This window comes from Hesperophylax consimilis, chromosome 19 (genome assembly GCF_061612785.1).
Source record: "Hesperophylax consimilis isolate HC1 chromosome 19, BYU_Hcon_1.0, whole genome shotgun sequence".
In the NCBI taxonomy this organism is placed as follows: Eukaryota; Metazoa; Arthropoda; class Insecta; order Trichoptera; family Limnephilidae; genus Hesperophylax; species Hesperophylax consimilis.
Window position 1 is genome coordinate 16,041,587 of NC_142854.1, and position 15,228 is coordinate 16,056,814.

The window sequence follows — 15,228 nt, forward strand, 5'->3', positions numbered from 1 at the left end:
GTGGGGCTCACGATCCTCAGTAATAAGGAAATGACACAATTAATACAACATTACCAAATTGATAATCCAGGGATTGAAGAAAGACGAAGTTGAAGAAATACAAGATATGTTACCTTAAAAATATTACAGGCAGAGAAGAAATAGTGAAATTAATTTTAACTTGATACATTATTGCGTAGAATTTAAGGTGCCTCTTGTCACGAGGATTGTTGTGGCTTTAGACATTGAGTACTTTTATTTCGATACCTACCGCTTTCGAAGCAGGCTTCTTCCAGAATACAGCTCAGTCTGCATGTAGAATAATTTGGGAATCTTTAATTTTTTATTTATTAAAACACAAATAACTTTGTATTGTAATTCCTAATTCTGCTAAGCTCCGCCCACTCTTACCCCTCCCCCCTCCTTCCACTTCTTCTATCCAATTATAATCTATATTTAATTTTTGACTTCAGTGTATACTTACTCCTGATGAGGTGAACTTCGTTCATGAAACATGTAGAGGTTGTATATAATAAAGTGATGTAAACCAAGTTATTTGAAAAAAAAAGAGAATGATATGTTGCCTTCAAGACATTTCAATAAACATGCAGAAAGATATATGTTACCTTCAGGAACATAATTTCAGCCATGAGGAAAGCCGCACTCCACTCCAACAGTAGATGCTTCAGGGGTATCTCCGAAGGCCTCACATCTCTCACCGGCTTGTTGAGCACTTCCAGTATCTTGGGTAATATCTTTGCGTACAACTCCTGGGGAATTCAAACAATGTTAGTTTGTTTATTTAATTAAATGCAATAACTTAAGATTTTTTTTTTTTTTTTTTTTTTTTTTTTTTCTTAGGTTTGTCAACAGTGATTCATATCAAAGCTCTCGAAATTCAATTACACAATTTAAACTTGGTTGATACTATCACTAATTACAGACAAACACAACATTGATGAACACAAAACTATAAGTAAAGAATAATGTACATGTATGCACCTACATGCATACATGTATACACAAATACATACACTTACATATACATTTCATAACAGCAATAGTAATTATTTTATAGATCAACACGATAGGTAGCTTTAAGTCTTGTTTACGTTTGATTTGAAGGTGGCCAGTGATGACATTGACAAATCAATGGGATGACTTTTATATGTCTCGTTAAAATAACGGCACATTCTTGGTAAAGGTGAGTCATACCCCAGCTTAGTTTTATATTTTTTAATATGTAACGGAATATAATGTATGAGTCGGGAACCAATTCTAGGAACGTTGAACATAATTTGATAGAGTAAAAAAGGGCAGTTTATTAGAGCATTAACAATTTTGAAAAGAAAATTTAAATCAATATTTAGTCTTCTCTGTTCAAGGGTGCGTACATTGTAGAAATTTAGTCTATCGGTGTAATGAGGAAGTGATCGAGCTCAATGTAATATATATTTAATCGTTGAAGAAGCAGATAATATTAATAAATCTAAAGGAAATATGTAACAGAACAAGACACAGAAAATAAAAAGATAACAGTTGCAACAGAAAACGGACCCAGGACATCTGTGTCACCAGAACAGCACTCTAACCACTGAGCTATTTATTGAGAATGTGGGAATTAATTGAGGATGATACTGTAAATTCTTAAAGATTGAAATAAGAGATTGATAAAAATGATCAGGAAAACATAATTAAGTGTACTTACATCAAGAGTTTGGGCTGAGGCATTATTGAGAAGGGGTAACAGAAACCGATTGAGCAGGTTGAGCCTAATGCTGGGATCCCTGGAGCGCTCCGTGAAGGTCTGAAATACCTTCGACAGCACCAGGGTCTGGTCTGCGGAGCTCAGGGACCACATGAAGGATCGCAGCTTGTGGGATATCTGCGCATCGCATATGTGCTCAACGTCAACTGAAAAATTTCAAATCATCGCAATCATTCTTCCATTAATTCCTTCCTTATGTCTATAAGAAAGCAATCCCAAAGATGACACACCATGAGGGAATTACTTTCGACAAGAATTCTAATACAAACAAAGTGTTCTCAGATTCTGTACTCTTGTAAAAATGTACTGTTTACATTCACTACACACACTCCCTCAGTGCCTAACATCAGGATGCTGAGTGGAGGGTCTTTTTGAGAAAAGGAAGGAGTAAACCTGGGTCTTGAAGAGACCCGTGCTGTAAGAGAGAGGGCATATAGGCCGATTATAGTTCCACAGCTGAGCCGAGTCATAGAAGCAACCCGTTACAAATTTCAACCGTGACTAAGGGTGATTCGCGTCAACGAGTGGAAAACTACAGGCCAATATCCATTCTCTCGGCGATCCCTAAACTGTTGGAAAGACTTGTCCATAATAATATATATCCCCAGTTTGCTGCCAAAATTACAGACCAACAACACGGGTTTGTCAAAGGCAAATCTACCGTGAGTAATTTACTTATTTACTCTAATTTCTTGTTTACTAGCATGGATCAGGTAGATGCAATTTACTGCGATTTCAAAAAAGCTTTTGACAAGGTTGATCACCTTATTCTTATTAAAAAAATTATAATATATTATAATAAAACAAATAAAAAACTTTATTCCACTTAATTTTATTTTGACCGTAACCGGTTTCAGCTCGTCAAAGCCATCTTCAGACTGGTACACAAAATTCTTAGTCTACGGTTTATATACACAACATATGGGGGAGGGGGGAGAGGGGTAGTTTATAGGGTTTTAATCAATTTTATTTGTTACTAAGTCGTTTAAGATTGTCGAATTTCTAACTATTTGGTAATTCCAGTGAGCTAATTACCTTGGGTTTGTAGCTCATTTCAATATTTATTAGGGAAAAACCTTACAGGTAATATGCATTATTAATGACCAAATTTTACTGTCGAATCGTTATTTATGATGGGATTATATTTGCTTTTTGAAAAGATACATGTTTACATTTGAGAAATTATTATAAGAATTAAGAAAGTAGGGACTTAGCAACTGATACTAATAGCTTATTAATTACAAAGTTACTTATTGAAGGGGTACATGTTTACATTGAAGTAGGGATGGTCTAACCTAACTACATATTTTAATATCGAAATTATTATTAAAATTACAATGGATACAAGAGCGGAGACTTGGCAAATGATTCTAATTGTTTATTCATTACAAAGTTAGGGTCTATTTTATTAATTAAGCGAGTAATTTCTAAAGATTCTAGTCTATCAAGCTTGTGGCCTTTATTGCAAGTATGGAGGACTTTAACATCTCTGTCTTTATCAAACGAGTGTTTATTTTCTAATAGATGTGATGCTACATTTGACAATTCGCCTTTATTATTTACCCAATTTGTAAAATGTTCTTTAATACGGGTTTTGAAAGATCTCCCTGTTTGACCAACGTAATATGCTGGGCAGTTGGCGCAGTTCACTTGGTAAACGCCCGAGTTCTCGAGTTTTTCTCTCTTATCTTTGTTGTTAATTAAAATTCTACCTAGAGAGTTTACATTATAAAAAGCTGTTTTGCATTTATCATTATTGGTTAGTCTAGATATTTTTGTTGATATTTCACCAATATAAGGGATTTTAACCCATTGTTTATTACTATCTTTTTCATTTTTATTTTCAAGGCCTTGTGAAATGATTGTTAATGTAAGTTTTTTGTCCTTTTTCTCTATTAGCCTATCAATAGTTTCGCTTTTGTATCCGTTGTTATTGGCGATAGTTTTAATAATATTTAATTCATTATTATAATTTATATAATTCAAAGGCACATGTAAAAGTCTGTGAATGAGTGAATAAAATACTGATAATTTATGTGATATGTGGTGTCTAGATGTATTGTGTATGATATTATCACTATATGTAGGTTTTCTATAAATTGAAAATTCTAATTTATTGTTAATGATTTCGATACCTATGTCGAGAAAGTTAATCTTATTACCCCCCATTTCCATTGTGAACTGGATTGATTTGTTAATTTTATTGATTTCTTTTAGAAAAATATCTAATTGTCTGTTTGTTCCTGTCCAGATAATCAGAATGTCATCTACATATCTACGGTAGAAGGCGACTTTATTAAACGATTTTAGTTTTTCGATGGATTCTTCGATATAATCCATGAAGAATTCAGCTAAGACCGGTGAAATCGGGCTCCCCATAGCTAACCCACTAGATTGGATGTAATAGTTATTATTAAATCTAAAGAAATTTTGTTCTATGCATGTATTTAGTAATCTTGTTATTTCGTTACGTTTTATTAAATTAATGTTTATTTTTTCCATGTAATTATTAATAATTATTTTTAATTCGTTTGTTGGTATGTTTGAGAACAAACTAACAACATCAAATGAAACTAAGGTAGCATTATTGGGAACTTTGATGTCTTTAATGAGGTCTATAAGTTGTAGGGAATTTATTATTCCGTATTTTGGTTTAAAATTAAGAGTATTTTTTATAATATTATTTCCAAATTTTGCTAATTTATAGGCAGGAGCTGAATTATATGACACTACTGGCCTTACTGGCATATTATTTTTGTGTACTTTTGGCTGTCCATATAGACGTGGGCATTGGGGGTTCATAACAGAAAGGCTATTTTTATGGTATTTATTTTTAATCAAGGTTTGGCATGAATTTAGAATTGTGTTTACGTCTGCTGCAAATTTAGGAGTGGGGTCCTTTTTCAATAAGGTTATATTACTGGTGTCTAGCACCTCTTGGACTTTTTCTAAGTAATCTGATTTATTTAAGATAACTGTACTGTTGCCTTTATCTGCTTTTGAGATAAGATTTGCACTTTTTAATATTTCTATTTTTGAGACCGATAAGATATATTAAAAAGTGCATGTAATAGAAATATTAAAAAGTGCAAACACAGCAACACTGAAGAGACTCTACAAAAAACTCATTCTTAAACGACGGATGGCGTCACAACATTTGTGGTTCAATCGAGAGTGCAAAAAACGGGGCCTTATACCCAACTACATCAACATCAGGACGAACACGAACAGCAAAGCAGCTACACTAGCAGTTACCGCAGCCCGCAGAACATGGACCACACAGGAGATGAAGAAATGGTACAACATTCGGGATAATGTAAATAACTATTTATTTTATGTACACACTTTACTCACATCACAACTACACCCCGTAGAATTTGATTGCCTTTATAATGACACCACCCTTATGGTTAACAATTAAATTCATATAACTTACCAAAAACAACTTAAAAAACTAACACACTGGACACAAAAACACTTAAAATCAACAACAAGGGATAAAACTGTTAATTCACCCGTACCATCCTTTTACGATCAGGTAGTAAACAACACTAATGTAGAATTTGATAATACTGAAATAACAATGCTTAATAAAGGATTAAAATACTGTCCAAACTTACCACTTAACTTAAAAGATCTCGAGAATCTCGCGATAGATACAGATATTGCAACGTCAGATTACGGTAAAAAATACCTATGTACTAAAATAATAAAAAACGCAACGACTGAGGGGAAATTCTCTAACGAAGCACGTATCGTAAAATCAATAAAAAATAAAATCAAACAAAATAATCTGATTATCTCAAAAGCAGATAAAGGCAACAGTACAGTTATCTTAAATAAATCAGATTACTTAGAAAAAGTCCAAGAGGTGCTAGACACCAGTAATATAACCTTATTGAAAAAGGACCCCACTCCTAAATTTGCAGCAGACGTAAACACAATTCTAAATTCATGCCAAACCTTGATTAAAAATAAATACCATAAAAATAGCCTTTCTGTTATGAACCCCCAATGCCCACGTCTATATGGACAGCCAAAAGTACACAAAAATAATATGCCAGTAAGGCCAGTAGTGTCATATAATTCAGCTCCTGCCTATAAATTAGCAAAATTTGGAAATAATATTATAAAAAATACTCTTAATTTTAAACCAAAATACGGAATAATAAATTCCCTACAACTTATAGACCTCATTAAAGACATCAAAGTTCCCAATAATGCTACCTTAGTTTCATTTGATGTTGTTAGTTTGTTCTCAAACATACCAACAAACGAATTAAAAATAATTATTAATAATTACATGGAAAAAATAAACATTAATTTAATAAAACGTAACGAAATAACAAGATTACTAAATACATGCATAGAACAAAATTTCTTTAGATTTAATAATAACTATTACATCCAATCTAGTGGGTTAGCTATGGGGAGCCCGATTTCACCGGTCTTAGCTGAATTCTTCATGGATTATATCGAAGAATCCATCGAAAAACTAAAATCGTTTAATAAAGTCGCCTTCTACCGTAGATATGTAGATGACATTCTGATTATCTGGACAGGAACAAACAGACAATTAGATATTTTTCTAAAAGAAATCAATAAAATTAACAAATCAATCCAGTTCACAATGGAAATGGGGGGTAATAAGATTAACTTTCTCGACATAGGTATCGAAATCATTAACAATAAATTAGAATTTTCAATTTATAGAAAACCTACATATAGTGATAATATCATACACAATACATCTAGACACCACATATCACATAAATTATCAGTATTTTATTCACTCATTCACAGACTTTTACATGTGCCTTTGAATTATATAAATTATAATAATGAATTAAATATTATTAAAACTATCGCCAATAACAACGGATACAAAAGCGAAACTATTGATAGGCTAATAGAGAAAAAGGACAAAAAACTTACATTAACAATCATTTCACAAGGCCTTGAAAATAAAAATGAAAAAGATAGTAATAAACAATGGGTTAAAATCCCTTATATTGGTGAAATATCAACAAAAATATCTAGACTAACCAATAATGATAAATGCAAAACAGCTTTTTATAATGTAAACTCTCTAGGTAGAATTTTAATTAACAACAAAGATAAGAGAGAAAAACTCGAGAACTCGGGCGTTTACCAAGTGAACTGCGCCAACTGCCCAGCATATTACGTTGGTCAAACAGGGAGATCTTTCAAAACCCGTATTAAAGAACATTTTACAAATTGGGTAAATAATAAAGGCGAATTGTCAAATGTAGCATCACATCTATTAGAAAATAAACACTCGTTTGATAAAGACAGAGATGTTAAAGTCCTCCATACTTGCAATAAAGGCCACAAGCTTGATAGACTAGAATCTTTAGAAATTACTCGCTTAATTAATAAAATAGACCCTAACTTTGTAATGAATAAACAATTAGAATCATTTGCCAAGTCTCCGCTCTTGTATCCATTGTAATTTTAATAATAATTTCGATATTAAAATATGTAGTTAGGTTAGACCATCCCTACTTCAATGTAAACATGTACCCCTTCAATAAGTAACTTTGTAATTAATAAGCTATTAGTATCAGTTGCTAAGTCCCTACTTTCTTAATTCTTATAATAATTTCTCAAATGTAAACATGTATCTTTTCAAAAAGCAAATATAATCCCATCATAAATAACGATTCGACAGTAAAATTTGGTCATTAATAATGCATATTACCTGTAAGGTTTTTCCCTAATAAATATTGAAATGAGCTACAAACCCAAGGTAATTAGCTCACTGGAATTACCAAATAGTTAGAAATTCGACAATCTTAAACGACTTAGTAACAAATAAAATTGATTAAAACCCTATAAACTACCCCTCTCCCCCCTCCCCCATATGTTGTGTATATAAACCGTAGACTAAGAATTTTGTGTACCAGTCTGAAGATGGCTTTGACGAGCTGAAACCGGTTACGGTCAAAATAAAATTAAGTGGAATAAAGTTTTTTATTTGTTTTATTATAATATATTATAATGGAATTCCACCACGAATTATCGGTCTCAAAAATAGAAATATTAAAAAAATTATGTATAACGGAATTAGGGGAAACTTATTACGTTGGTTCATCTCATATTTAACAAAAGGACAGCAAGCTGTATCGTTACGAGGACATACTTCCGTATGGGAACCAGTTACTTCTGGCGTACCACAGGGATCAATCCTAGGACCGCTGTTATTTATACTTTTTATTAATACAGTTTCTGAATGTTTCATGCATTGTTTATTTCTCTTGTACGCCGATGACATAAAAATATTTGCCATTGTTAGGAATTTAAATGATTGTCTGCTCATCCAACGAGACTTAGAAAGGTTCGAAGCGTTTTGCAATGAAAACAAAATTTACCTATGTTACAACAAATGTAAACAAATAAGCTTCACTAAAAATCATAACGCTATTATACACAATTATTATATAGGCAACTATTCACTAGATCGTGTATACTGTATAAGGGATCTTGGGGTACTTTTTGATTCCAAACTTCATTTCGATGCGCACATTAAAAATATTGTGAATAAAGCTTACTGCATGCTAGGCTTTGTTATCAGAAACAGCCGCGTATTTCGAAAACCTGAAACCTACCTTCTGCTTTACTATACGCTGGTCCGTTCTCAACTTGAATACTGCACCTCCATATGGACTCCACTTTACGATATCTATAAAGAAAATATTGGAAGTATTCAGAAGAAATTTCTGCATTACCTCAACCACAGAATGAGCGCACCTAAACGGGGATACACAAATATGCTCTCGAAATATAACGTCTCCACTCTTACTAACCGGCGAACTTACCTTGACCTAATGACCTTGTACAAAATCTGCAACAACTTTATCGACTGTCCTGGCTTACTCAATCTAATAAACTTTAAAATACCACTCAGAACGACGAGGCTTAACGACTTATTCCATATTAGCGGGACGCGCACAAATGCTGGTGTCAGGGATCCAATCAGAAGAATGTGCGAATTGTATAATAAAAACCAAAACCTGAAGGATTCCGACATATTTTTTGATACATATAGTACTTTTGGTAGGAAATTGAAGTGTTTTACTATAAAAAAAAAAGAAAATGTGTACTTACTTCATTCACTATACTCTTTAAGTACTTTTTTATGATTTATCTCTAAACTTGTATAAAAAATATTTGTACACTTTCATTTGACACTGAGCATTATCTATATACAAAATAATTTTCTTTAAACTTTTACCTTATTTACATGCAAAAAAATATTTAAAATTGTTATCTACCAGTCAATCAGTGAGAAATAGTTAGGATGCAGGCGAATTCTCAAGTTATTGTTTTACAAAATTATCTTTTAATTACTGTCTGTATCTGTGTTTTCTCCTTAAATAAATAGACATGTTTCCCGGCTTTACACCGGTGCCGAAGGAATCAATGATTCTAATCCCTCGGAGCATCTCCCATTGAAATAACGGTAGAACAAGGATAGCTTTTGCTTCTGACGTCAGTGCTGTAGAGACTGCTATCCATTGCACAGAATTAAGGGTTTTTTTCAGGTACTTTGAGGCTACCAAATGAAACAGTGGTTGAATCTTTGCTAAATTAGAACTCACAGCAAGAGCACTCTATGACGGCGTGCAGCAGAATGTAGGAACCGGAGTTGGCCATGGCCTCCAGCAGTACCTGGAATGTGGAGATATAGGCTGCCCGCTCCGGGGTGTACGGGGCAAACTCCGAACTCCGCTGCGGAAAGTGCGAGATCACGCTGCTCAGGGCCCTCCTGGAACACAACAAACAAACGAGACATAGCATTGAATATAGAATAACAGAGGAAGAGCCCTAATAATACAGAGAGAGAAAACAAATAAATTACATATTAGCATCACATAGTTGCATTTTTCTCTTGCCATCGCGCATCCCTTGTTAAATTTCAATCAGTATAATCTCTGGGTGTACCGCAAGGATCTGTATTGGGTCCGATATTGTTTATACTCTACATAAATGATATGGTAAAAATATTAAAACATTGCAAAATAAGACTGTTTGCAGACGACGCACTAATTTATATTGCAGAAGATAATTATGAGAAAGCAATCAAAAAGATAAATAGTGACTTAGAAACATTGTCAAAATGGCTCAAACTAAATAAATTAAAACTAAATGTAAATAAGACAAAATACATGCATATAGGCAGAACAAATACGCACGAGGAACCAAAGGTTTCTATAAATGGAGAAATCATAAAAAAAGTGGAAGAAATTAAATATCTAGGTGTTATTATAGACTCAAAATTGAACTTCTCAAAAAATGCAGACTATACAATTAAAAAAATTGCAAAAAAAATATCATTTCTTGGTAGAATCAGAAACAAAGTAAATAAAGAAACATGCCAGATAATATACAATACAATTATATCACCACACTTTAATTACTGTTCAAGTATTCTTTTTCTCTGCAATAAAGAGAAAATGAAAAAAATGCAAATACTGCAAAATAAAGCAATGCGAATAATACTTAAGCGCAACATATACACACGGATAAGAGACATGTTAAAGGAGCTGAATATTTTGACGGTGAAGCAAACTGTGTATTTGAATGTACTTATTTTTATACATAAAATTAACTTAGGGATGATGTCTAAGGAACTGAAAAGAAAAATAAATTACAATAACGAGATACACGGACACGGGACGAGAAATTCTAAGCAAATTAGATTGCCAACAAGAAAAAAAACAAGCACCCAAAAATCTCTGATGTACCAGGCCGTTCAACTCTATAACAAAATCCCGAAGGAAATTGCTGTGATAGAAAATATTAATAAGTTCAAAAATGAATTAAGAAAATATGTCTTTCTCAATTATTAATGTTTCTTTTTTTTGTGACTTTAGTGAAATATTTAAAGAAAGATTATGTTTGCCAAACAATGTACATGTTAAAATGTTTATAAAACTATTAGCACACACGAAGATGTGAGCTAACTTAAGATTAATAAATAAAATAAATAAGTATTATGTGTGACGCCATTGTTTATAGTCCATTTCTTTTGGACTGTAAAAGGAACTGAAGGTACAAAAATACTTTTCGGACTTGTAACAAAAATCAAATAGGTACGTAACACGCACAACCAATTACCATTGTATTAAAATAGTGTAAAAACAGAATTGACTGTTGTGAAAAATGAAATGTGACCAAAAGCTACCTTAATTCCTCATCGTGGCTCAATGCATTCAGTCCGCGAGCGCACAGGGAGGGCAGTAAGACTATCAGTTTGGACTTCTTGATCACATCCAGTACAGGGTCCTGCAGCGAGGTCAGCAGCCAGTCGGCCATGGGATTCCGGTCGCGGCCCAGGGTCTCCGAGGAGGAGGGCAGCACCAGGACAAACAGGGAAAACAGCTCCAAGAGGGAGTGAAAGGTGCGGTATTCCGGCAGTGAGGGCCACATCTGAAATGAAACATGCAGACTATATGATAACAGTCTGGAGCCAGTGAGACTATGGCATCCCCAATCGGGGTATGTTGTGAGGCTAAGGGGAAGTGAGGGAAGGTGGGGAAGTACCTGGCTATTCAGATCTGGTCTTTCACCGGGCGATACTGAGAGTATCTACCACTCTAGAACATCCCACCAATATACTATGTGTAGTATATTATAATTTTTTTTACATTTTTACAAGAATATGTATATTTATATTTATGTATAAGAGATTTTGATTATATTCGTAGTCCTCCTCACTAGGAGATCCTGTGTTGAGAGGGACTAGGTTTTGGAAGTTTTTCAGCGACTTCTATGATTCAACTTCATGTTTTGGGTAAGGATTAAACTTCTACGACGATGTTTTAAGTATGCTAGTAAGTTCTGTATCCGGTAGTTCCTTAAGCCAAGATTTAATATCCTTAATGTATGTAGTTATTTTTTGTTTTGAATTGTTTGATACTAAGTGGGAGTTTGTTATACACCTTTACTGCTAAAAATTCAGAGCTTCTTTGTCCAAAGGTAGAGTTACACTTTGGTATATTTAGTATCTCTGTTTGTTTGGCTCTGGTTTTATGAGTATGTAAGGTGTTTGCCTGTAAATCATTTTTGAGGTGATGTACCAGAATGTTTTTGGCATAGATTTTCTGTATATTTGGAACATCAAATTGTTTAAAAATTTCTGTTGTTAACGTCCTAATGGGAACTTTTATTATGGTCCTTATGATGAAATTCTGAGTTACCTTCAGTTGTTTAACGTGTTTTGATGCTGCTGAGCCCCATCCTATTATTCCATATTCCAATTTAGAGTGGTTGAATTGAAAGCAAAAGCCGAGTGGTTCGTTAATCAGAATTTAATCTATTTTGTTTTTCAGGGTGGGTCCGCCAGGATCCTACTGTACATATTGTGATGCTGTACTAGATCGTGATTATATCATGCTAGGTATAATTACATTGTTCTACGTTATTCATTAATGATTTAACCTGTTATCTATAATTTATTATCTTCCTAAAATGAAAAATACGTAACATGTAACTGAGCTTTTCATTTTTCTGTTATAAGCAGAGAAACATCAAAATTCGATACTGTCGTAGAAAAGAACAATCATATTTGAAAATGTTTATTCAAATTTCAAAGTAATTTTTCTCAAATTCTCATCTGCCAAAGCGCAATCCTAAGTAAATAAGCTGTAAAGAAAGATACCTTAAAGCTCATTTTGTCAGAACAGTACTTTGTCAGATAGATCTTTATTGTTCTGAGGGAACATTTTCATTTTTAAAATAATATTTTAGGCTAATCAACGGGTAGGCTCCGAATGAGAATTATATTCTCTATGGTCGCGCCTTGTTTTTAGTTTCCTCTATCCGTGTCTATGTTGACTTTTTGAAGTATGTACTGGCATACAGAATACGGCATACAAAAAGGCCCCTTTCTCTTTCATCATGAGTTTAAATGGTTGTTGCAAAGTAATTTTTAGTTTTTTGTGAAAATTTTTTGCAATGAAACATGGCTGCAATCAGGGGGGTTATTTAAGTAGGATTTGTTTTGGTTTTTTATATTGAGTTTTGGCATTTGCGTCGTACTGGGCGACACAATTAATGGACAGGTTTGTATGGGTTGGCATGCCCGAATAAAAAGATTCCGCGAGACTTATGATGTGGTCCCAGGGCTGTGTGAATGGCTTTATTTTGGAATGTTTGTAGTCTATTTAATTTAGATTTTGAAGCGTGGGCCCAGATTGGGCTTGCCTAGATTAATTTTGGTCTTATCGTGGATTTGTATATTAAAAGTTTATTTCTTGGAGATAATTTCTTGTTTCTTTTGCATATCATGGGGTAAAGGGCTGCAAAGGTTTTGTTAGCTAAGTTTAATGTTTCAGTGAAATGCTTTATCCAGGTTAATTAACTGTCAAGGGTAGTTCCGAGGTATTTAATGTTTTTTTGCCAAGGGACGTTTTCTCCAAATAGCTGGATGTTGGGTGGTCTTATGGGGCGTTTATGGGAGAAAACACAAGCGGCGCTTTTAGAGGTTTATACTGATTCGCCATTTTTCGAAAAATGATTCTAGTTCTGAGGCGTGGGCTTGGACGTGTCTATGGTGTGTTACGTAGACGATTCGGATGCATAAAATGTGTCTAAATATTGGCATATCTATGGTTAAATAGTGGACAAACTTGTTTCATACAAAAAGCAAGGAGTTATCGATCCAGTGAGTGGTTTATTTATGATTTCAGTGGATTCAGTATAGTGGATAGTGCAAAATGCTTACCTGCATCAAATAGTTTGTGAGAGAATCCATGAACTCATTGTTAGTCACTTTCTTCGCAAGAAGATACTTCATAATCTCTTCCACTGCAAACGTATTGTGGCCATACTTCGTAATGAGGACCTGGAAAAACTCCAAATGGTGCAACATGAAGAATGGTAATATTTGATCTTCAAACGTCTTTAAGAAAAGCATTTCTGGAGTTGGTTTCTCGGAGCTGCCCCTCTCGCTAAGATTGATCGAAAGCTGCATCACATGCTCAACTGTTACGGTTTTCGAGTAGAGAGCGAATTTGACTATTTTCAGCAAATTTTCTTTGCAATCTGTCGGATCTTTCCATCCAGCCATTCCCATAGGTTTGAAAAATGTGTCAAAAATACTATGCAAAACATTCGGCATGTTCACAAAGATTCTTTTAAGACTATCCCTAGCTATGTCGTGATCGTTTGACATATCAAATACTTCTACAAATGCATCGATGCAGTCCACATTTTGAAGAAGAGATATGTTTTTAACATTCTGGCAGTTAGAGAGTAAAATGATGATTTGATGACTTTCTATCTTTGCATAAAACTGCTTTATAAAAATGTCCCAGTGTCGAGTGGATGTTTTTTTCATAGTTTGAAGGGCTTCTTTAACACTCCAAGATCCAACAGTGTTTATATTCCTCTGTAAGATGGACAGTTTACTTTCGATGGACAGCCAATCTACCATGCTTTTAAACACATGACTCAACTGTAGGTCTATGATTGTAACATCTTCGTAATAATTTGCGTACGTGACCAGAAGCTCGGTGTACTTCCACCATAATTTGAAAAGCAAATCGTCCAGCGAGTCTGTATTGCTAAGGCACCCATCGCTGCATTTATGAAACTCTGCAACACTCGAATCGGAATCTATCAATCCAACAAACACGTCCATCGAAAGGAACAATTTGGATTTGTTGACTCTTTCCTCAGAAAAAAGCTCTCGGGGTTCAATCAATTGATGCTTACAGATCAGAAAGTGCGCATCCACACTCGAAATCAGTCTCAAGAGCGTTTTAAATAGACATTCAAAATCTTGTAAAGTTTTCATAGTCAGATCTGTCAAAGGCTCCAAATAATTCACGATAAAGACGTCTAGGCTGATATTTTCCACATGATTTCGCAGGAAAATTGCGCAATCGTTACAATCGTCGATTCGTTTAGTGACTTCCAAAAATGAATTAAACAGCATCTCTCCAGTTCTGCGGCATAGACAATTCCTGGATTGTTTGAGCATCCAAAGGGCGATGTCTTGTAGCGTTGCCTTGCCAAAGTTGGGCGGTTTGCGCCTTTTTTGGCCGGGTCTTTTAAAAATTGCTGTTTTCATTTTTAGACACTTGAGAATGATGTGTAAAGATTTCAAGGCTTCTTCTTTGTAGATGGATACATCTCTAGTGAATACTTTAGTGGAGTATTCAATGGACTTGACAGTGGAGTACAGTAATTCTGGAAGAAACTTGTCTATGGCTGAATCCATTTTATAAAGCTGGGGGGCGGCTTCGTTGAATATTAGGAAAGCGCCGCGTCTTTTGTACTCTGAAAGGATAAAAACAATAATAATTATTTAAACGTATACAGTTCAACGTAATGCAAGTTCCACCATGAACAACATAAGGTATGAAGGCCACAGTTTAACCAGCGCATGTTTAATATTTTTCTACACTTTATAAATTACATTAATACATGGGTGTGTGCCAACTTCTAATTGA

The 15,228-nt window shown here is 34.1% G+C and overlaps 1 protein-coding gene across 1 annotated transcript in view; it reads right to left on the reverse strand.

Annotated features, from left to right (window-relative positions):
• The window catches only part of LOC149414896 (DNA-dependent protein kinase catalytic subunit-like), a 124,894-nt gene that overhangs the window by 72,988 nt on the left and 36,678 nt on the right, over nucleotides 1-15,228 (reverse strand). Inside the window, exons 18-22 of the mRNA XM_089643484.1 lie at nucleotides 13,497-15,055; nucleotides 10,956-11,200; nucleotides 9,370-9,536; nucleotides 1,688-1,893; nucleotides 606-749 (exon numbers count right to left, since the gene is read on the reverse strand). Coding sequence (XP_089499610.1) covers nucleotides 606-749; nucleotides 1,688-1,893; nucleotides 9,370-9,536; nucleotides 10,956-11,200; nucleotides 13,497-15,055 — 2,321 coding nt within the window. The remainder of the gene's footprint in view (nucleotides 1-605; nucleotides 750-1,687; nucleotides 1,894-9,369; nucleotides 9,537-10,955; nucleotides 11,201-13,496; nucleotides 15,056-15,228) is intronic.